Here is a 26,220-nt window from a genome sequence, read left to right as displayed (position 1 = left end):
TCAAAAATCTAATACAAGGTTATCCATAGGTTTTCCTTCAAGTAACTGTAAAACAAAATTCCAGCGTCAATATAGAAAACATTTTATGAGCGTATGAAATTTAATTTTTTACGAAATCGCGTAATATAACGATAGGTATATTACAATTTAAATATAGGTAATAATATAATATATCCAACTAATTATCATTAACTGACAAATCATCTCCGTTCAGAATGAATCGTTTTCGCGTACAATGATACCCTTCATTGCATTCAAATTTAACACATCCATTTTAGTGACCAGTAGCCTACTCTCCATCTCTACTATACAGCAGAGCGATACCCACTTGCCCACTTTTTTTTATTGTTATTTAATGTCAATGTTAAAAAATTAAAATTGTTTTTATATTTTAACAAAAAGTCAATGTATCTAATGTATCATCTATTTGTTTAACAGCACGTCTTATTATAATAACTACAATAAAGTATAAGTTATCACTTTATCGGATATTATTAACTAAACGTTTAATTTTATGTTACCAGAAAATAAGTTGTTTAGCTTAAGCGATTTTTTTGTTTTTACTTTTTGCTATCTTTTTCCGTGAATATTTTATGTGTACAATAAATATTCGAAAACATAGCAGCTTAACTTAGTTTTTGAGAATATTAATGCCAACTGGATTTATTATTGAATATCATTTTAATATCGTACTATTGTCTTACGCTGATATTATGTTAGAAAACTAGTTTTTATATACACAATCTTTGTAGGTATAGTTAAAGCCCATACCATATCAACTCGGCAACAATCAGCGTGTAATAAATATTTTCAAATAAAAACGAAAAATAAACAATGGAACTCTGTTAAAAATAATAATATACATTTATAGAGTACATAATAGAAGCTTCGCACAACTTAATACGTAGGTAATTTCAATAAAAGTCACGATAAATAATACTGAAAGTACACCGAATGCATATCGTATACCTGGAAATAAAATTACACGACACACATTTTATAGTCGAGTCAAAACTTATATGATAACAAAAAAAATAATATTTTGATATCCCGTTTTCCGTATAATTGAACTTTTGTAATTTAAACAGGCATTGGACACAATTAAGCCATTAAAATTATTTTATAAGCTGAATGCATCTTTAATGTTTCGGGTTGCACATAAAGTGCATTATCGATATTAAATTAGATTAACAAAATATAAATTTTTTTTTTTTTAGGTTTGAATATGTATGATGTGTAGTATAGAGTGCTCCATAAAATATGATAATGCATAAATTAACATTTAACACACATGTTAAAGTGTAGTACATCATAAACGTACTATACGGCTTTATTAGATTATTTAGACAATATATATTTCGTAATGGTTATTACTGAATGCATGTATTTTAATAGATAACAATAATATAAAAACTAAATATTTATAATAAAATTATGTATTCGTAATATTATGATGATATTAAATTACCATATCGAGTTAAGTTACAGTGGCGTATATAGAAATTAATTTCAGGGGGGTTAGAAAAAATGTCCATTCTTAAATTCCAATTAATTGTATAATCGAAATCAATTGCTGTACTAACCATACATTTAAGAGGGAGTTTGAACCCTTAACCTCCCTACATACGCCACTGCCGAGTTATGTAAATACAATTTTATAAATATAAACAAACCGATAATTATAAAATAATACGGTGCGGATAAGAACAATATTTCAGTTTAAAGCGTACGCTTTTATGCTAAAAATAACTATACCCAGTCAAAAGCTTGAGTTAGGTAGGTACCATCGTACATCAAAAAATAATCCTGGGCGGTATGGTTTATATATATATTTAGTGAGTTTATTCGTGAATTATATGTATCAAATGATCTAATTAAGTATCCAGCTGTTTCGTGCATCTATACAAATTGCCTTTTAATATTTTTATTAGATGACTATTCTGCTGTTCGTAGTTAGCTTTTTAATTTCGAATTTAACTGGCCTTCTTTAAATTCCTATTCATACTATAGTTTCTAAATTATTACGCTTGTAAAAATATACTATCCATTTGACTATGTCATAACCAAGGTAATAAAGAAAAAAAAGTTGTGCTTACAATTTGTTTGCACAATTTTGTTTCGTTATGTCCTATAATTAATTATATTTTCATTTTATGTATAAAAATAATTACTCCAATTTATATGTAATATCTGTGTTATGTACGAATACATCTTTATTTATGACTGAGAATAAATAACCACAATTTTAAACTAAAATCTAAAGTTAAAATGATAAAATAAGCCATAATGTTAAGACGACATATGTTCTAAACTATATTTTCATTGTGACATCCAAGCATTTTTTCAATGGACATTTCTAAATTAAAATCGATTTATCACAAAAATGGACTGTTTCACTATAACAAAAATGTGTTACGAAATGGAATATTTTTATTTAAAAAGTTTCTAATGTTTATGATTTATTGATTATCTATATTATTTAATAACGCAACGATTTTGTTTAAGTATATATTTAATTTTTTAATGATTTTATGTTTATATCATTTTATGTTCAGTCTAAAGTAAAAAAAAGTTATTTTTTGTTATGTAGCACATGAGGTAGGTGCTGTATGAATATTTTTTCATTTAGTTATTCAATATTTCATTGGTATAATGTGTTAAATACTTATATATATATATATGTATATAATATACTACGTATAAGTATATTATAGATCTGATTCGAGGTATATTACGTACTAAATTTTCTCAAAATTACAGGATATTAAATTAACTACTATTTTTGGCAAGATAATGAAAAAGTACGATTGAATCATACTTCGTATCACAATAAATCGTATCAAATAAAAAATACACTGCATTTCATAAATTTTCATACGTTTTAATTATATATAAATGAGAAATACACGAGAGAATGATTGTAAATATTATGTACGTTACTACCAAATTTTCAATACAAGAGAATAATAGACATTGAAAGATATCTTTTAATTCATTGTGTCAATAAATTATTAAATAAAAATGTTTTCATTAATGTTATTCGCCTTAAATATATTTGTGTTATTAATCTATTTTGTTATTGAAAACTTCTTTTCGTAGTATCCAGGAATATTGTGTTCAATAAGTGCGAAATGTAGACGTTTGTATGAATTGTGAAGTGAAATGACACAAATATACTTAATAAGCACTTGCAATTTTAATTTATCACTGTAGTATATATATATCAGAGCATAACAAAATAAAATTATATAAACGAATTGTCAAGACAACTTTATACTTTATACTTTATACATACAAATTAAATTGCTAAATACAAATAGCAAAATAGTCATCTAATAAACAAATAAAACGGAAATTTGTATAGATGAACGAAACCACTACTCACTAGATACCTAATTAGATCATTTGGTACATAAAATTCACAGATTAACTAAATTTTATCTTCATTCGTACATAAACAATACGGCCAAGGATTAGGTATAGTTATTTTTGGCATAAGGATCTACTTTTTAAACTTAAATATTATTCTTACCTGCACCATATTATTTGATAATTATTAATTTGTTCATACTCGGATAATCGTATTTATATAGAACGGTATGGTAATATTACCAAATTAAAACAGAATTTCTAATTGCTACAAGATAGCATCCGTTTCCCTTATCTATTAATGTTTATTCATCAGCTGATATTTCAAAAACCTTAAATACTGTTTTGGTCACTTATGCGGATGGTAACTCAATACTTTTTTATGATAATGCTCTCCAAACACATTTGAGTTTATTAATGACTGACATCTCAATACGAAATTGTTAAAATCAATCCAGATAAATCAATATATGTTTTACTCACGCTAAAAATCAATAACTCCATCTTTAATTCTAAGGAATATCAATTATTACGCTACCTTCGGTAATTAAATATTTCAGTGTCTTACATAATAAAAGATTGACTTGGGGGTTGTCCGTATCAAATCTAAAAAGGAAAATATTTTCTATAGCAGACTAGCTTCATTTACTTCGTCTAATACTTAAATAAAAACTAATCTTTTACATTAAGATCACAATTTACAAATTCCTAATATTTATAAAAAATACCTAAAAAAATTGAGTATTTCAAATGCGCCTATAAATAGTTGTAGATTAGACCACTGGTTCCCAAATTGAAGGGCGTGTACACATTGCTGGGGAGGCGCAAGCAGTTATTACGAAACTGTCCAAAGAAAAGTGTTGTCAGCGTTAACATTAATTATTAATTTCATTGTGTATTCTTTTATTTACTATTATTATTATTTCACCTTAATTGATTGTTACATTTTATTATTTACTATTATTTATATTTTATAATTGTTATCATCAATAAAAAAATAGTCATTCCATATATTGTATAGTTTATTCTTAGAGTACACAAAAAAGGTGATGAATTTTTTTAATTTATAGGAGGAGGTAAGATTTTTGAAAATTTACAAAGGGGGCGTAGAATAGAAGAGGTCCCAACCACTGGATTAGACGAAATGTTTTGAAAGATATGACATAATATAAAGATAATGCTTGAATAAACATTTAATCAAATTATCAATATCTATAGTTTTTTATTATTTAGTTATAACAACATAAAAATCAATTTTTTAAATTTAAATTTAAATTAAATTTTTTGGGTAGATTTGGCTGGAAAAAAATATTTATTTTGTTTTCGGCCGTGTATGACCAAATTAATCAGACGTTATCTGTCTACAACAATAAATCACATTGCAAGTTTCATTATTGTTGAAAACTGTCATGTTCAGTCAAGACAAATATAGTCTGATTGTATCCTTAGGGTAGTCTAATAAAATCTATTTAGTCCTATGCAATTCAAATTTTAACACGTGTTCCATCATATATTCGTAAATTCTTACCCAACAAACCTTCCATACCGTCACCTTCCGTATTACTTCTTCTGTGCTTTATTGTCATTATTTAATAATAATTAATATTTCAAAATTATTTTAAAATAGAATTAGTAAAATAAATGAACTGCAAAACATTATAAAAAATGTCATTCCTAATAAATTATATATTTATTTATACCCTTTTATCACCAAGTTTGCATCTTTGTCAATTTGGGATCTCCTGGATAGTTAAATCGATAAATTAACCAATTATAATAAATAGAAACAAAATTTCAATAACACTGGATTTTATCATTAGATGACCAATTTCCTCACGTTGTGTTTTATGTACAAATGTATAATATAATGTCTAATTTGTATTATGTTCTAAAATATAAATTTTAAAAGTAAATATTATTTTATAATAATAAAAAAAAGCATGTTCCACATTTATCGCAACATGATATTATATTTACAACGAAATGAAAAAAAAAGCCGAAACGAAACATTGTCGTTTCGTAAGTTGCAACCGATGTTTTGCTAGCGATTCTAACCGATCGACATTAATCTGATATCTTTGTACTTGGACGATTTTATTTTGTGATTAAAATCTAAATTGTCTTCCAGAAACTATATATATATATATATATATATATATAACTATGACAGCTAGGTAATATCTCAAACATCTGTTTCTTCCGTTTAGATATAGGTAATAGGTATTATATAAAATGCATAGGTTTTCAACCGTCCGTACGACTGGGTAAAGTCGACAATAGCGGTAATTGACTATAATTGACCGGTGGGACCAAAAACTTTGTGGGCTCCGAGAAAACTTGACCGTCGCCAGTCACCCGGAAACCGATCAGACTGTCGATGGTTCAAACCTTCATTAAGCAAACTTGCACGAAAGCGCGCGCGCGTACGCGATTACACACACATATTGTTTCCATGCTAAACATAATCACAAGTCCCCATTTCAAGTCGGAGAACCTAAGATTTATCATAAATTTTAACATCTTCCTCCCTAAAATACATCCTTTAGTTAGCTTGTTTTCCTTGAATGGCTTTGCGTGTGTGATACGTATATATTTAAGGCGACTAAACGTAGAAAAAAAAAACTGTATTATTATTTGTTGTCCGATCGGGACAAATAAAGAAAACACAATTGGACTGACTGCGTTTTGCATAACTACACCTGGTTTTCGTACTATACATTCGACAGTGTACTTAATATCTTATCGAGGTTTGAAGATTTTTACAGTCTAACAAGTCTCTGTTTGACGACCGATGTTATTAATAGGTAATAAATACGTACATGTAACGAGACTATGGGAAAATATTGATTTTGTAATTTCCTGAAAAAGGTTACGATATTTTTCACCGACCGTATAGGCAACTGGTAGTAAGACTCATTTGATACAATTTTTGGAAAACAGACGTTTTACTTTTACGCACTTACATTAAAATCCCTACCAAAAGCCAACAAGAAAATAAAAGTGTGTATTTTGCATTATATCTTCACATACACACACGCACACACACACACACACACACACACACACACACACACACACATACACAGATCACAAGACACCTTTTGCGGTGTGTCTGTTATAAAAAAATGATATACACCAAAGAGATTCTTTACTGCACCACCGGGTGTGCTTAAGAGTTGTGCGTGCGCGGGCGACCGTGTCAGGGGCGCGGGGGCGCGACCGCCACTACCGCCACAGCGCCGCCGCCGCCGCCGTCGTCGCCAAATCTACCGTCGCCGACAGAGACCGACCGACAACCGTTTTGTGCCAAAGGCTACGCCGTGTGTCGACCGCACGCCAGTCGGTCACGCTGCGCCGTCCGACAAACGCGTGTTTCGCAATGCCTTTCCGTCGTTTTCGTCCGATTGGCCGTCCCGTCACGTACAACGTCGCTACAACGCCGTCGTAAAGCAAAATCATTATATCATCCGTCGTCGCGATACTTACTTACCATTGCCGGCAGATCACAAATCACAACGCAAAAGGGAAGGCATTTTTTTTTTTTTTTTAATCAGTATACACACATAAACACCCGCGACGGCCGTGACTTTTGAACTTGAGTTTTTTACTCCGATTTTGCGATGTATTTCTGATCGACGGGACGCAACTATATACATACGGCGGCGAGCTCACATGAAATAATATAGACGACTGTCATTTTTACTGACGGTACGTATACAGTTTAGGTATATTGTATCTATATCGACATAATACGGTTATATGGTACTATTTTGTTATTATTTTCTTAATTATTTTATAACAATAGTGGAAAAAAAATATTACCAATTACCTGAAACTTGTTTTCTCAAATGTAATATAAAATGGTATTTATAGTTGGTAATATTTAACCTAATCCTTTGCAAATTGTCTAAAATGAAATATAACATGAATTGAAACGCTATTATGAATATTGCCGGTAAATTATAGTAATAAATGATACTATTTGTACTCGAAAACACAGTTGTAATTTTTTAATTTTTGTAAATCGTAGAGCAAACGACGTGTTGTAGTAATAATGCACGTAAAATAATTATTGAGAGTTAACGGCCATAATAATAATCATTAAGTCGTTGGTATTTCTAACATAAAGAGTATTGTAAATGTAACCTACCTATATTAAATGATAGTAAACTTTTAACTCGAATGTTTTGTATAATGTAGGATTCTGGTGTTTATTAAGTTACCATTTAAATATTATCAAAATAATGTAGTCATTTTTTTTAATCTACCTACCTAAATAACGCACCAACTATAAACGACGGTGCTTAAAGTAATTTTTATTGTTGTTCATTTAATCTATAAACCTTTATTTTCGTCATTCTCTTATTTTAAACTAGACTTTTAAATTAGGTACCTACATGAAACAACTTTTAAACAAACATATAAGTAGTTACCTACGCATAAAGTTTATACCCGTGGGAGTTATGATCAAAATTGTGTTTTATGGTATAATTATACAAGATTAATGATGATATATATAATAATTGATTAAAAACTTCAACTCTATACAAAAATCAGATTTAATTTTATCTCGAAAGTAGATACTTCTATTATTAAATTATATACATAGATATAAGTATTTAATCATATATAAAATAAAATTTCTTTTCAAAGTACATAATATATTAGAAATACTATACGACGCAATAAATAATTTCTTATATAATTTTTGGTAATAATATTATGACTGTTAAATGAATTAAAACGATAATTTATAAATAGTAAATGATTACTTTGACTGGTTGGAGTACGGCGTAGTAGATAATATAATTTCACTAATTTTGATTAACTCGAGTACATTCCATTACTTATATTTTATTGTGATTTCAAATTAAATAAAAAAATATAATAACAATAATTGAATTATAAATCCACTAACAATATGACTATTGATATAAATATAGATATACTATATTATTACTATATCGAATCATTATTTTTGTTGTACCTATATCATAATATTATTATTCTTATCAAATTAATTAAAATCCTTTTTAGTTATGCGTATGTTTATTTGATTTGAAAATCAATCAAAAAATTAAAAAAATTAATATTGATTAAATAATGATTCAATATTGTCAGATATATATATATATGGATTTTAAATAAAGTTCTCATGGGTTTTAAATATTTAGATATTATATACATATGTTTTGTGTTTTTTCATATTTTAAAAAAGAATAATTTTATGTGTATACATATACATTTACCATAAATTGTATAACCCCGTAGTAAATTTTGTTTAAAAATACAATAAACAATCTATATTTAATTTTTTTTTAAAAGTAGCGATATAAATTATTTTAATATTGATGTAAAATAAGATTTCATGTTTGGTTTTGTTTGATCGAAATATTGATGTGTATCTTAAAATGTTACCTATTCTACTCGCTATCAATTTAAAATAATAATTTAAGTTATTTTATTAAAGAATGTAGATACCTATTAACCCATCTGTGTACATTTTAAATTCAAGAAATATTTTTAACATAAATATTACACACAGACATGTATTATATTGTATCACGAAATATTATTACAACATTCATAACATTAATATAAGTTATATTTATTATTATTTCATTGTTGAAAAAATAATTTTTTATTTTACAATTTCATGTTCCAATTTAATTATACTAAAAAGTAAAAATATAAATATTTTATTTCAAAATATTGTACTATCAAGTATTGTTTACAACCTTTTTTGAATTCGAATAGCAGAGTAGCTTAAGGATATTAAACATTTTAACATAAGTTCACACTATATAGCATTATACGTAAATACATTGTGTTTTATTTTAAATAATGTTAACCACACGGGTATGTGAAGAAAACTCACAAAAACAAACATATTATATAATTGACTTTGTACTTTGCAATTGATATTCAAAATTAAAAGTATAGTTATAATATTTTTAAATTTTTAAGTTTACTTATGAAAATATTTTTTAATAATATAGATTTGTCAATTATTAAGATGTGTCCTATTTTCATATACCGATATAAACCTCTGTTTTAAAACTGGAACTGACCTTTTTTTATTTAAAACTGTTAAGCAGATGATTTTTTTTAATGTATTTAAATGTATCAAAATCAAAATTAGAATGAATAGTTACTAAGTTATTAAGGATATAGTCCTGAAAAAATGGTTTAAAAAAGGTATAAAATGTATGTTATATTACATCTAAAATTAATTATTCTAGGGTAATTTTAATAAATTATAGAATGTTGATAGATTAACATTAATATCTAAGATTTTCAAATCATCATAGTCCCCTTGTCTTTCAAACGTCTTATATTATAATATACTTATCGTTTCTAAACATTTTATTATCATAGTCATAGTAGATAAAGTGTCCAAAGATAAGTAACTCAAAAACCACTTGTTTAAATTTCGAATTAGATACACTAACATATTCAAAATAATCATCTGACTAACTATTTACGAAAATAAGGGTGATGTTTTTCATTAAAAAAAAAAGTTAGTATCACCTAAACACACTTCTTAACTAACATAAAGTATTTAAGTAGTTAAAAATATAGCCCTAAAATAATATAAAATTTCCTAAAATCATAATCTCAATAAATTTATTACTAAAGGAAAAATGTATGTAAACATGCGTAATGAATTCCTGTATTTACTCTATAATATATTAATATATCATATAAAATGATAATTATACTATTGATTTTGGTTACTAATTTTAAAATAAGAATCATAAAGTATATTAATATATTATATGTTTTTATAATCATCGATATTTTTCTTAACGTATTTTGTGATAATACACCTGTAGTATAGAATGTGCGTATTATTTAAGTTAAAAGAATTTCTTTTTAAATTAAAAAAAAAATAGGGCAAGCATGCTTAGTGAATCACCTTGTGTAAATAGTGGATTAAATTCTCTCCTTTCAAACCGAATTATCTATTTTATGTTATTACTAATCAATAAACTATTGTCAATTATAAAATTTACGATGTTTCTTTTGGCAACAATGTACCATCGACATTGTGTTTTTTTTTTTTTGTACTTAAGTTTGAATATATTTTATTATCTTTAGACATTTTATTTTTGACAAAATAACCTGAAACCATAAATCAACTTTATTAAGTATTATAAAAGTTATATAGTGGTATAAAATCTTTATCATTGGAATAATAATATGCAATATAATTAAATGTATTAACCAATGATTTATATGCATTTAATTAATTTAATAAAAAATGATATTTATAGTTTATAAATGAATGATCGTGCCGAGCATTAAAACTGCAGTTTATTGATTATCTGTAAGGTACTTGTGTATTAAAAAGTTCGAAAAATGTCTTTGTGTATATGTGTAAGACTAAAAAGTGGGCAAGTAGGTATCGCTCTGCTGTATAGTAGAGATGGAGAGTAGGTCACTGGTCACTAAAATTTGAATGCAATGACGGGTATCATTGTATGCGAAAACGATTCATTCTGAACGGAGATGATTTGTCAGTTAATGATAATTAGTTGGATATATTATATTATTACCTATATTTAAATTGTAATATACCTATCGTTATATTACGCGATTTCGTAAAAAATTAAATTTCATACGCTCATAAAATGTTTTCTATATTGACGCTGGAATTTTGTTTTACAGTTACTTGAAGGAAAACCTATGGATAACCTTGTATTAGATTTTTGAACTTTAAGTATAAATCACAAAAATTTTATGAATTTTCAACTTCAAAATTCCTTGCAAATTTTCGCGATTTTTATATATTTCGTAAATATTTGAACTTTAAATGCTTATAAACAAAAATTATGACTAACGATTTTCGATTTTATTTTTACTACGATAAGTACAATTTATAATAAACCTTTTATTAAATTTTAAAGATTTTTTGGATAGCCAAATTTTTTTTTATCGGCATTTCAAGAAAAAAAACTTAGAAAAGTAGAAAATTTCAATCGTCTAAAAAAGGTCAAAATATTTTGAAAATTCAATCGTAAATAGATAACGCTTTTATATAACATTTGGTGATAATTTCAAGTATTTACAATGATTCGTTTTTGAGTTAAAGCAAAATCAAAAAATCGATTTTTTCGAAAAGTAGTTATGCGTAAAAATTCCCGTTATTTTTTCCGGGTTTTCCCGACGCTTTTGAAAACTACTGGAAATTGTTTACTTTTGACCCCCCTCCCCCCCAAAGTACCAACTAGATGAATTTTCCTTTTCAAAGAGAGGCTGAAGTCAAAAAAATCGAAGAATTATTACTACTTCAAAACGTGATGACAGACACAAAAATAAAAAAATAAAACACACATCGTTGTAAAATCAATACATTCATCACTCCGTTCAGAATTTAAAATATAAGGCATAGAAATTCGGTATTGAATGCTTGACTAGTTTAACATAAAAGTTATCGTATTATCTACATTTGAAATAAATGATAAATCATTACAATATATACTATTTAATACAGTATTTAAATGTTACCGTATTTATAAACTAAATAAATCCTATAAAAATATTAATTTAAGCTTTAAAAATTAATGACTCAAGTTTGTCTAACGTCAAAGAAAATTTAATATTTTAATGATCAAAAATAGGTTATATTAGGTTAGGTTAGATTTTCTATAATTTTTCTTTTGTTTCAACAATTTTAGAAAATACTAGATTACTTTTACTGAACTAATTAAGATTGTCAACCGTGACCAATTCTTTTAAAACTTTTCGAGCACATAAAACAAAATATTGGAAAACTAATATATTTTCTTAAGTGTAGAATCTAAAATCATATTCTTTCAAGCTTTACTAGAATTGTAAAACTTAAAATGTTTTTATAATAAATAAATAATTTGTTATAGTAATAATACTTATTCAAATACTTAAACAATCGATAAGCAATTGTCAAAAGTGGTTTTTATTTATAGGTATCGAGTAAAATCTACAATAATTCAATAATACTATAAAGTAAAAACTAATAGGTTTATTTTTATAGAAATAGATTATCATTTGTCTCGATTCTTGATAGTTGATACATCTTATACATTATTGTTGTATTCAGAGATTGAAAATTGTAATAATATATGTACGTGTTGTCAATATTTGTATACTAATATTGATTTAAAAAGTACTTAAATTAAATGCTTTGAGTACAGTTTTTTTTTTTATAAATAACGTAAAATAAATCTGTTAACCATATAACCATATTATAATATATTACTATACCTACTTGTTTACTTATTAGCTATCAATATAAAACATATGTAATTTAGTAAATATTTCAGTGCTAAAAGATTTTAACATTTTTATTTTAATCTAACAATCAAGCTATATAGCTTGGTAATATATTATGTTTCTATGGAAATATAATATAGAGTAAAAATAAAAGAGAGTAATATTATCATAAAAACATAAAAATTATACTTTGATATAGACAAACTATCATAACTTTGAAAATTAGTTAGTGGAGCACAAATTCTAATCTCAATCAAATAATTAACTTATTTTTTTGAACACTTATAAGTTACTTATAATGTAATAAGAAGTTAAATTAAAATTATTTTGATATATTGCAAAAATGTATGATAAGAACAATAAAAAATTATTTTAATCATAAAACCAGCCTTTACCAGGATAAATAAGTTGGCGTAAAAGACCTGTAATGTTACATAACTGTACAATCGATTTTATGAGAAAAAAAATTAACGAAGTGTTGATAATTGCATTTCAATAATATACAGAAATTATGTTGACAGTTCTTTTAGTAATATATTTGATGAATCTAAACTTTAGAGAGTTTTTGAATTTCAGTAAATCTAATTTTCAAGCGAGGACACAAGTCGTTGAAATTATTTCAACAATCTATTTAGATTGTATTATAAGTATTTGATTACGAATATATCACACAGTTCTGCCTACATCTGATATTATTTTCATAACTAGCATGATTTGGAAACAGAAATAAAACAAATAATTGATTATTACACAAATGCGACTGAATTTAATTTTCAGTAATTTAAAATATTACGTTCAAAATATAAATTATTATACTGCTTAAATATTAGAATTTAGAGAAACTCTAATGGTTGGATTCAAATCAAACTTTGAAGCCAAAAATAAACATACAAATTATAGTCATATAAGTAGTTACGCTTTAAAAACTTTACTGTCCAGCGTTTACAGTGCGTTACTATTTTAAAGCGTGAGTTTTTGATGTAAACTTTTTTAATAAGTTGTAGAAAAGATACCGTTTGTGATACCACGACGTATACATTAGGAAGTAATCTCATTTTATCCATAAACCACCCAATAATATAATGTCCCGATTTGATTTCATACTGCAATCAGTATAGTCAGAGTTGAAGTAATGTACCTATACGATAAATATTAACCATTTTAAAACTATTAAGTAAATCAGTAGGTAGGTAATTTTAAAATACACTATTTTTTGTGGACATTGGGAATGCATCCGGGTCCCGAAAACAGTTTGATGTATAATCGCCGCAAAAACGAGGAGAAAGTTCATAACCAAAATTAAAGTTGTTATTATTATTATAGGTTTTTAATATATTGATTTTGTATTATACGTGTAAAAACTAGAATGACGCACGCCTACTCTACCTTCTGTGGTGATCTTGTGGTGATGTAAGAGTTTTGTCCACCTAAAAATGTGGTTTGACGGTTTTAAACAATCAAAATAAAACCAAAAATAAAATAAATAAGTACGATACTTAGAGAATCGTTTTAAACGTTTTAAAAACGAAAGAAGCTTTACTTAAATGTAATGTGCGATGGGACCTACCATATAAGTTTCAGTCTGTTGCAGATGCTATTTATAATAATTCGATTAAAATCTATAACAACTTTATAATCATGCCCATTTCACCTAAAATACATAGGTATCCTGTGTATATTCTGAAATATGCTTTCGTCTTCCATTACTTCTTTGAAATGCACCAACGCATTAATATTCCGACCCTAATAATAATGTTGATTATGAACGGTAAATAACATGTCTTAAGTCCTAACTTAAACAGCTTTTCAATAATGTTTAACGATATCGTGGGATATGATGTGCAGTGGGTACCTATGTATACAAAGGAGAACACCATCATCGTTTATTTACTTTGATTGTTGATAGTTACTATAGGTTAGAAACAACACAGTTAATAATATGTTTGCGTAAATGGTGAATACTGCGCGATTGGTTCAAATGGAATAGTATAATAATGTGCGTGTGTGTGTTTGTGTTATGATTTAAAATATGGCTTGATGTTAACTAGTTATATTAGTGCAAAATATATCGCTCCGTATAATATAATAAGTTATTACGTAAATATATTATACATACATATATATCGCGTACACATGACGTTTAAGTGTATATTATTATACTCACATTTATTGTATAATATGTAAGCTTTTGAATATTGATTTATTTACAATTGATTTGTTACTAAAAAACACAGTGCACCGTTTGCCTACCTATACATTATACACTATCAATAGAATAATAATATGGATGCACGAAGTGTATTCACAAAATAATGTCCGTGTAAACCGCGGAGACACAGTGTCGACCTCAAAAACATTTTGGCGAAGACAAAGACGAGACGTGCCAAGTAAATTCAATGTTTATAGCGAAATATCCGTATGAAAGAAATACATTTGCACTTTATGTTTGATATACAATGTACAATGTACATATTATATTATTATTGTGCGTATAGGTATGCAAATAATAATAATATATCATAGCGTTATTTTACATATGCACTCGAGGTAATGTTGTTGCTAGTATATGGTGTTGTCAATTTGTTTAAAATATATATCTAAATTGCTCTGCACAGCAACGTATTATTTAACCGACAATTCGATAAATATACCAAATAAAATGATTAAAAACACGTACGAGAGCTAAATATAGGTACTTGCTCGTAAACGTAATAACGTACTGTAACGGTAGGTAGGTATATGGTTTTTTTTATGTAGGTGTCATTAAAATTAAACAATAATAATTTGACCAATAAGCCATAACAATGATTTCACACACAGCCTTAGATGTTTAGCGGAATTATATTATCGATGTGACAATCGAAATAAAACACGATCTCATAATTAGAATTATCGTAGGTAATTCAAATGACTATACGATTATTCAAAAGCGTGATATCGCGAAAGACTCAAATTTGCATAGTATCTACAACTCTACATAGTGCATAGAATATTCATTTTAATGTATTCATTATTTCAATTGGTGATCAATTATATTGAATGTAATGGATACATAAAATATGTATTTATGGAATAATATAAAGTAAAATTTATTATAAATGTAGTTTAGATCTTTTTAAGGATGTAATTTAGTAATTAATAACATTACAATACATTAGTAGTTTTACCATATATATTTTAGTGTGAAGCAAGTTTATTCATTTAAACGTTGTAATCTAACTTAAAGTGAGGTACAAAACTACAAAACAGTTGAATTTTTCGATTCACTCAACCAATTTCTAAGTTCCTAAACTAAATCCCGTGCCGAAATAAGAAATAACTTATAGATTACAGTTATCGGTTGAGACCATAGAAGCTCAAAATTAAATTTTAGGTATCCTACGAATGTCCTAACATTATTAGATGAGTGACAAATCGTAGTGTTATTAGTTTTATTTTTTATTTAATAAACTCGGTATAACTTCTTTAGTTTTGAAAATTATAATTTTAAGTATAAACTAATCAATCAATACATAATACTAAACTATTAAATTAGGAAAACAAATATTAATGATGAAATTTGGTCCACGATATTATAATTATGACATTAATTGTATTAAACTGATAACAAAATTTGAATGTTAAAACATTATTAAAATAGGGAAGTTAAAGGTCTCATTAATGAATTAGATTTGAAATGAAATGAGAAAAATATCGGACATATTATCTGGGTAAATTTGAATTATTAGAAACTTATTAGCTTTGGCATATGGCTTTGTTTTGAGTTGAATGTGAGAATCGGGGACTTTGGCTGCAGGTTGAGGTTAAAAATGTGGCATTTAGTACTAAGAGCACATTTGGCAGAATTTTAACGGTTTTTAGTGCAACGTTATATTATTATGTAACTTTTTTATTCGTGTTTATAACTTCCAGATGAGGGAAACTGTTGAATAATATGTACCTACACAATAGTAATATGGTCATTTTGACTCTAATAACTACTAAATAGCTCTTACCCATAATATGTACAATAAATTATTTATTAGCACAAAGTTTAAAATATACATTATGTTCGGTTTTGTTTTCAGGTAATAAAAAAAATGTCCAGTCGTCATGAGTCGTTCACTGCAGAATATTGTACGGGTGAAACAGTCACACTGTACAGTCAACAACACCACACGAGAATACATCTACAAACTCACGCCCACGCAAACAATCACATTCCATTAAATCAAAGTAATATATTTTTTTAGTTTTTTTTTTTTTAATACTATAAAAGTTCCAATAACCTATCATATTCAAAAATTACGCAATACAATGAACAGTCTTAGTGCATAAATTGCTTGTCACGGGATAAAATGGAATAATCCATTCAAACGAGAATCAATACTGTCTTGAAATATGTCTAATATTCTGTTGGTATAAGCTTAAGTAATTTTTATAGATACATTTGCATTATCAATAATATTAATATTTATATCAAATACTATTTTAATTTCTCAAACTATGATAATTTTAAAAACACTTTAAATAGTTTTTCCCTAAGTATGCACTTTAATTGAAATGAATTGTATAACAAGATAAATTGTGGCTTGTTGAACGGTCGAACAGAGAAATTTACATGAGTAATGTTCTTTTGATTTAATGAAATCGTAATTAAAATCTACATTTCTTTCGAGGTAGGTAGGTAGGTACATCGTTTCTAGATTCGTTTAGATATCAAAATTTAAAAATAAAAATGTGAACAGTAAAATACATTAAACCCCTTCGGGGTAAACAGTGAAAATATAATCAACCATGATGTTATTTACAAATGCAATTCGTAAACTGTCAAATACAGCCCATGATTTAGATATCTGGCTTATTTTTCACACTGCGATTTATTAACCAACATTGCAATTTAGATAAACATCGGGTGTATATTGGTAACACACTTATAGACACTGTCATGGCAAATGTGTACAGTTTTAATGAAAAATGGGTATTCGAAATTGCAACGACCGTTTTGTATTATATTATGACAAACGTTCGATACACCTAGAATAAAACCAATGCGAATAGTTGTGTACCTACGGATTTTTATGTTGTACGTGTATTCTGCAGAGATAAAAAATAGTATAACAGATGATAAACACATCAAAACATAATTGTAATAATAATTATTAGGCATCGATTAAAATCATAAAATTATAGAACATCATTATTTATAACGTAACTACTTGAAATTGGATAGGTACCTATAATACTTATACATAAAGTTAAATTAATTATTAATATGCAAAAGTTTGTTATTTTAAAGGTATTTGTTAACAGGTATAAATGTATCTATAAGTTTCAATATGTTTATTATTATTTTTACTGACACAACTAATTCGCATACTTCTATGGTGAATAAATTAAATATATGTACTTATACATTAAAATGCATGGGTATATAAAAATGAGAACCTAACCCATCATTTAAATTAAATACAATTTAAATTATTATGTTTTATATTCGTATGTTTACAATGTTCATATTGTTATATATTTAATTTAATATTTAAATATAATAATTATAATAATATACTGATTAGTTTACTCTCATATTGCATACAACTTGGTTCATAGTCTACAATATCCAATTTTATTATTTTATAAAAACCAAAAATTTTATTAGTCAAACTTAAAATTGAATATAATTTCAAAAATTGTAATTTTTACTGTAGATTCTTAGAAATTAAATAGTATTGTGGAATGTAAAAAAGGCACTTTTTAAATGGAAAAATTCGTCAAAAAATATAACTTAAAAAGTCCAACTGTGAATATTAAAATATTGTTCTAGATTGAATTTCTTATAATCGAAGTTTCAACGAAAATAATACATTTTTAGCATTTATTCTAATTTTATAAAATTAAACACTAAAAAAGAATATAAAGATCAATATTATTTTATATCTTAATGTGATTTTATTGTGAAATCATTATATATAATATGAATTTATAACACTTCATTTACATTAGTCTTAAAGCATTTATTATTGCCTAATCACGTATTAACCTAATTATAATTAATACTATAAAAACAGTTTTTTGAACAGCTTAGGTTGTAACCTATAGTTATTTAACAGAAGAAAAATAAATTGGGTATTACAAATTTTAAAGGTTTACTCGTATGAGTTAAGATAACCATGAAGAAGCCATTTTTATGAGTACTTACTCATTATAACTTATTTTCGTTTTGAAAAACTATTTTTTTAAATTTATTAAGAGGACATTAAACTCGCATTTGTTCAGTGCAGTTGTCTCTGTCTTACTGACGTATAACATAGTAAACTTAGCGTTCAGAATCATATACTTTACTCTGTTGTCTTTAATAATATTACAGTAATATAACCTACTATCAAATTTTAAGAAGAAAAAAGGACTTTGTAGTAGTAACGACAGTAACGTCATGTTTGTATACTTTAATTTTTAAGATAATTCTGATAAATTTATAATGTACATTTTCAGGAAATAATACAATTATTTGTCACCTAGTATAAAGTATTTTAACTCAATCACATTATATGTAACTCAAATTATCTAAAAAAATGTTATCGGAAACAAACCAACACAATAAAATTTATTGTTTTTACTAATTAATAATTATATTTTATTTTATTCAAAATGCGGTAGAATTAAACTATGCAATATTAGTCATTATTTTAGTATAAATGTTGATGTTTCTTAAATGATTAATTGCATATATTTTTGTAAAATTAATACTAATTAAATAATTTTTTTTCTTTTGTTCGCAAAAAACCTAATTAATAATATTGTAATTATACGAGTAGTAATGCTAAAAACCCGTCAGAGGTTTCGGCGTTAGTAATTATTATTGTAACAACTCAAAGTGTGAGTTCGTTGATAAGTTTACTGCGACTTAATCCCTAATGAAGCAGAGATCTGTCTAAAGTCTCATTAAGACAACATAACTAAAGTAACTATAGTTATAATTACTAGTTTAATAGAATAATAATGTGATCAATATCAATTTAAATAAATATCATTATAATATAAAATGTATGCTTGGAATTCATTAGTGATGACTAATGAACTATAAATAAATGAGGGAGATGGCATGACAAGCACATTTTGGGTTTATTTAAAAACTATAGATAGTATCACACGATTTTCATTCGACTAAATATTGATAGTCTGTATTTATAATACTTATACATTTTATAATAATTAATAAGTAATATTATGCTCGTTATACGGTTATCTTATCACCGTTTTTAATAACTTATCTACTCAAAAAAGTAAAACGATGTTATTGAGGAAAATATTATACACTTCTATGCTAAATTTAAATAACGAAAATTTTTATTTTATTACCCCATAGTACTATATAATACGAATATTGAAATATTGAACTTAGAAAACTTGAATTTATTATAACTATAATTATAGTGGTGTTGAAATACGGCATTTTATTTTAGTGTTATACCATTTTACACCTTTTATGTTCTATTACATGGTCATAATTTTTATACTTTGTTAAGAAAAGGACGTGTCTTAATGCATTTACTTTAAAAATATAAGCGTTTCATGTTATATTTTACATAGGAGTAGACTTTATGTAGTTATAGACAAAGGCATAATCTAAGTATAATACATGAAAAAATGAATAAAACGACTTTAAATATGTATGCATTTATTTATTTGTTATGTATACACAAGCTAGCTTATAAATAACTTATAATTACTAACGAACAATCCCTAAAATATTTAACCCAATAATTTATAGACGTAGTTTGTATTAAGTTTTTCAAATTAAATGTTTAATAATTAAAAAAAAATTTATATGCACAAAAGTATAAACTGAAATATTTTTTTCATAAGTAAATAAAATAAATTACAATTTTTAATTTTAATGATATCATTGTTAAAATTATAACAACCTATTGATTTTTTTTTTCTTTCTAAATTATGTTACGTGTTATGGAACACTATTTCTTGAATAAATAACTTGAAGACGGATAAAATTGTTTATCCGTTCTTAGAAAATTAATTATATAACAAACTATCTTTTAACGTATTTAAAAGTTTAAAGTTTTGAACTTAAATCGTAATTTAAAATATTTTATAAAGTCAGATAAAATATTCATAAGCATTTTTTTTTTTTTAATTTGCATAAGACGTAATTTGTTTTTATATAATAGAATTACAGGGACATACAATGAAATATTATTATAATTATTGTAAACATCCCTTTGTTTATAAATAGGCACTTGTTTTGTTAATTTTCAGTGTGCTTAACTTATTCATAATAATATTATATTAATTTAATTTTTTTCTTGAAATGCCGATAAAAAAAATTTGGCTATCCAAAAAATCTTTAAAATTTAATACAAGGCTTATTATAAGTTGTACTTATCGTAGTAGAAAAAAATAATCAAAAATCGTTAGTCACAATTTTTATTTATAAGCATTTAAAGTTCAAATATTTACGAAATATATCAAAATCGCGAAAATTTGCAAGGAATTTTGAAGTTGAAAATTCATAAAATTTTTGATACCCGTCATTGCATTCAAATTTAACACATCCATTTTAGTGACCAGTGACCTACTCTCCATCTCCACTATACAGCAAAGCAATACCCATTTTTTTGAATTGAGTTTCATCTACAATTTGTTTTAAATATATAAATACTTTGATTTAGATATTTCTGAAATGTCATTAAATTGTTAATAGTATCTAAGTATGCTATATAAATACTGTGTAATTAATGTGTTATATATCCATTAAACGATTATAAACATAAAGTATTTATCATACCATGAACGTTTAATTACATTTTCAGAAGGAGAACCAATTAAATTGCCAGATAACTTGGAGAGTTTGCCACGTGCTGAGCATTTTCCTGTTCAAAGACATCGCTGGAACACTAACGAGGTAAGCTACAATGAAATTATTAATAAAACTATACCATTGAGATATTCAGATTAGACTTACAGTGCATAGTATGTTAAAAAGTTCACGGACTAAGTTTTTTTTTATATTATTATTATTTATTACTATATAAGCAATATTTTTCTATAGCTATTCAAAGTATAACGTTATCTTTAAATAACAAATAATCATAATAAAGTTTTCGTATGCATAAAACTATTTAAAAACTTACAATGAATAAGCAGAGTGGTTGATGACTGTTTTAATTTGTAGATCGACACACTATATCGGATTAATTCTGCCCTCTCCCACAAAGAAAACTATAGTTTATTTTATATAGTCTTATGATTTTTAAAAAAAAAAAATCAATGTTATTTGTAGAAGTGATATTTTGACTCCACAAAAGCTTCATTTAAGATATAGCATTATGCAATATATTAACATAGGTTTTACAATATAAGAGTTAAGTACCAAAAAAATATTGAAGTATCAAAATATGTACTAAGTATAATGTAATTAATAATAGGACATTCAGTCATTGCATTTTAACGTTCTCCACGCAGATTTTTTTTTACGATAATGTGACCCAGTAATCAGCTGCTTATTTGATGGATAAAGTAATAAAGTAGATTAATATAGTAGATTCTTTTCTCCGTCGAAAAATGTAATTAAAGTTTAGTTGAAGAAACTGCTTATGTACGAAAAAAAAAATGATTAAATCGGTTATGATAAAAGGTGTGACATATAACAGCTGAAATTACGGACAAAAATTTAATTTAAACCATGAATATACCCTACGTATCGATAGTATATAAAATAAAATATATATATATTATAGCTTACTAGATATCGCGTTGGTAAAAATTAGATAGTTGTTGAATTGATTTGATTTTTAAATATAATACTGAGCTCGGAAATACTCGAATACTGCAGGTGAAACAGATATTAAAAAAAAAAAAAAAAAAAAAAAAATAATAATTAAATTTCGATTTATAATTATTTATTGCGAGTACCTATATCAGTTCAAAGGTTTGACAGCGAGGGGGGTACGCGAGTAGGTTATTAAATTATAATACATATATATTTTGTACACATATTTATATATATTTATGTTGAAGCCTCATAAAAACGTGTGACGTTGTGGAAAGTGCTTTGTGGAGGCTTCACACTTTTAAGTTATTATGATAAATAACGAGTAGATGACATGTCTTTATCATTGGGAAATAAACTTTAAAATATCAAGTTTTAATGGTTGAACAATTATTATTGTGTACTCCAACAGGCGATGTAAAAAAATAATATGTACATAAAAAAATTAAATCTTTACATTATTTATCATTTATACCTACATGTTTTTTTTTAACTTGATATTTAACTACTGATTTATTTATTTACAATTATTCACCTTTTTTTTCACTGCTTATTTAATTAATCTGTATATAATGCCGTTCGGTATGATTCGACAAAGGATTTCGTATAATTGGTCGGGTAGATTGTTTTAGTGCCCTTTTCGTAAGTACATAGAAAACAATAAAGATTAATTTTTAATTCAGTATAATATATTATATACGAACATTTTCCCGCTGTCTTCAGCAGGTACTTACTGTAACAATTATAAATCTACGATTTATATTTTTAATGCTGTTTCAAACTTGACGCTACGTACTTGCCATTTAATTTATAAACTGTAATTTAAATAAGTTGTTTTAAGGAGTAAACATTAATTGTCTCCTATTTATAGCATAGGAGTTATTGGTTTTGTAATTTTTTAGCTACTTTATTCCTAATTATAACGAGTGTACTGAAATATTTTAAATTTAAAACTTCCTTATATTGTTTTTACTTTTTAAAAATAATAGTCCAAAAAAATTGCAGTTGATTACTTATTATACACAGATTTATAGAATATAGCAAGTATATGATTTTTTCGATTAATTTCGATTTCAAATTGTTTTATATTTATTCAATACAAATTAATATAAAATATATTCTGTTGTCGAAGTTTTGGTTTTAAATATGCGATTTAAGTTTAAAACTGTTTAATAAAAAGTGAATGATAATATGTTAATCCGATATAGCAAAATAAACATTTTTGGTAAGCTTCGCCCCGACCATGGGATATTATCGTATTCAACTAAAAATAAAAATAAGTAAAATAATTTCTTATGCTAATGTGAAAGAATTTAAATAAGTATTGAAAACTCGGTTAGAGATAATTTTAATTGGTTCTCTTTTTTTCATAGTAATTATAATATTTTAATAATATTTTTATAACTTTTAAAAAAAATATAAAATTCATACAGATTATCGATACAAATATTTGAACTTATACTTTAATATTAAGTACCTGTTGCCCGTTACCTTTACTATTATTTACCTCATTTCATGTTAGTATATACGAATTTTATAAATCATTAATATTTATACATACATAATATATTATTCTTGTAGCTTAATAAATATTTTAAATCGCAGATTTTTTGAAAACAAATATTTACTGTTTAAATATTTTATGTCAGTACTTAACGAAAATCAAATATTAATCTTATTTTTTAAATTGTTGTGTTATATGTATTAATTGTAATATATAAGTAGAAAGTTTCTCCGTTCATTTATTTCAAATGCATAATGCCAATGAATTCAGCTAGCTTCATTATTTTATGGTAATAATGTTTAATTATTCATATTTCAATATTTAATTAGTCTGACATTTCAATGATAATAATTTATTTATATCGCCATTGATTGTAATTTAATTCAATTTTCCACTTTACCGTGTTGGTAACTTTTTGGACAGCAGACTTTTTCTTTACTTACTGATTGGTTTATTAAAAACTAAAATAATACCACATCGTGTACTTGTATAATTTATAAATCAATCGGTACTTATTAAAATATGATTTTGAAACTACGCTTTGTACCTTTTATTATATCGTCAGTATAGGAATTGTTCCTATTTCTTGAAATTTCCTGAGAGTTTTGACTATTGAATTTTAATGTACTTTAATATATTTTCATTTCAAACTAGTAAAGACCAGTTTGTTACGTATGTGAAATGTCAATTTAGACGTCATTGGGTACTGGCTGTCCGATAGGATTTCACGTGGAGGGCGGCTTTTTATCCCTACTCCACCCTACGCCATTTCGTCGGTTGAATATAAAACGGCGAATTTATCGGATTTCATACTCTATTAGACTTCTACCTTCCCATCTCTATAAAATCACCCGTGACTTGGCTGACGTGCGTTCATATAATTCAATTCCATCGCTCAGCTGGGGATCTTCTATTTCTTTCTCTAATGATTCCTTGTTCGCATATCGGGGTAATGTATGTATGTATGTATGTATGTATGTATGTATGTATATATATGTATGTTGACATTAAAGGAACTGTACGTATAGTATTTTAGTACACGCATGTGCATTGTATTGAATTGACACTATTTTTTCGTATTCGTAATTGAACTTCAATGTCAATCCAATGACTTGAGGACTTGACTTCTTATAAAAACGGTTTACAATTATTAATTACCCAATTGATTACGTCATCTTGTTATTTGAAAACATTGGTTTGATTGTAAAATACATTACAATATATTGACTATATTATATTATTATATTAAAATGCTCTAAACGTATTATGACTATTATGTTATACACAATTCATATTTTAATAGTTAGAATTAGTGTCAAATAGCTGCCCGGTGTAGAGGTTTTTGTATGGTTATGCTGGGTTATATACTCACATAAAATATTAAAATGTACGTCACAAGTTACTTTTAAACAATGTGATTTTTTTTTTATTATTATTATTATCTATCTAATTAGTTCTACATGCGTGTTATTAAAATACTTTATTATTATTATGTAGTTAAATATTTTGTCATATTCTTGAATACCCATTATTTATTTTACACTTTAAAAACGACATTTTAGCAAGGATAACACGAACCATTGTCATAACCATTGTATATTTTCATCAATAATAATATGGCCAACAGCAAGTATAATACACTCGGTTTTTTATGATTAATCTAGAAATACTAAATATTGTTCCTATATGCATTTTTGTAATTTTATAGTTTTTGTTTTTGTCTATAAAAAGAATTGTAAGAATACTTACTAAGATTTGAATGAAAGGACGGTGTTGTTTATTAAAGTTTAAAACAATCGGCTATATAATGTGTACATAAATATTACTTTTTGGAAAATATACGTATGCCACACATTGTCATTGTGGACAATTTTTTTCATTAAATAATCAATTTTCTATTCTCATATTTATTTTATCTTATTCTTATCAACTTTTATAAATATTATGTAGCTATAATACAGGTCTTCACATTTTATATATTATTATTATTATTATTGTTATTGGAAATAAAATAGGAATTCAAAGATAAGTAAGTACTCAATAGGTTATGCCATTTTATCATTATAGTTAGGTATAATTAATATATAATTGGAAAAGATGTCAAAATATATCAACTTAGTATTAAACTGTAATTTCATTCATAACACAAAACACAAGAATTCAATTGATTGATAAAATTGATAATAAACCAAATGCACGCATTGTTTGGACGAATTCCCATCGTTGCAAATGCCAACAGCACTTTATGGCCAACTCTAAATCGATATTATAAAAACTTAATATTTAAAATGAAATCAAAATCGCTAGAGGGATTGAAAGCCATGAT

At 25.8% G+C, this 26,220-nt stretch overlaps 1 protein-coding gene across 1 annotated transcript in view; it reads left to right on the top strand.

The window, feature by feature from the left end:
• The first annotated feature begins 6,722 nt into the window (after positions 1-6,722).
• Positions 6,723-26,220, top strand: part of LOC113557411 (calmodulin-binding transcription activator 1) — a 120,180-nt gene continuing 100,682 nt past the window's right edge. The window contains exons 1-3 of the mRNA XM_026962911.1: positions 6,723-7,077; positions 16,692-16,839; positions 21,432-21,523. Of these exons, the coding sequence (XP_026818712.1) occupies positions 16,704-16,839; positions 21,432-21,523 (228 nt within the window). The 5' untranslated portion in view covers positions 6,723-7,077; positions 16,692-16,703. The remainder of the gene's footprint in view (positions 7,078-16,691; positions 16,840-21,431; positions 21,524-26,220) is intronic.

Source organism: Rhopalosiphum maidis, chromosome 3 (genome assembly GCF_003676215.2).
Source record: "Rhopalosiphum maidis isolate BTI-1 chromosome 3, ASM367621v3, whole genome shotgun sequence".
Taxonomy (NCBI): domain Eukaryota; kingdom Metazoa; phylum Arthropoda; class Insecta; order Hemiptera; family Aphididae; genus Rhopalosiphum; species Rhopalosiphum maidis.
This window is presented reverse-complemented; position numbering and strand designations above follow the sequence as displayed.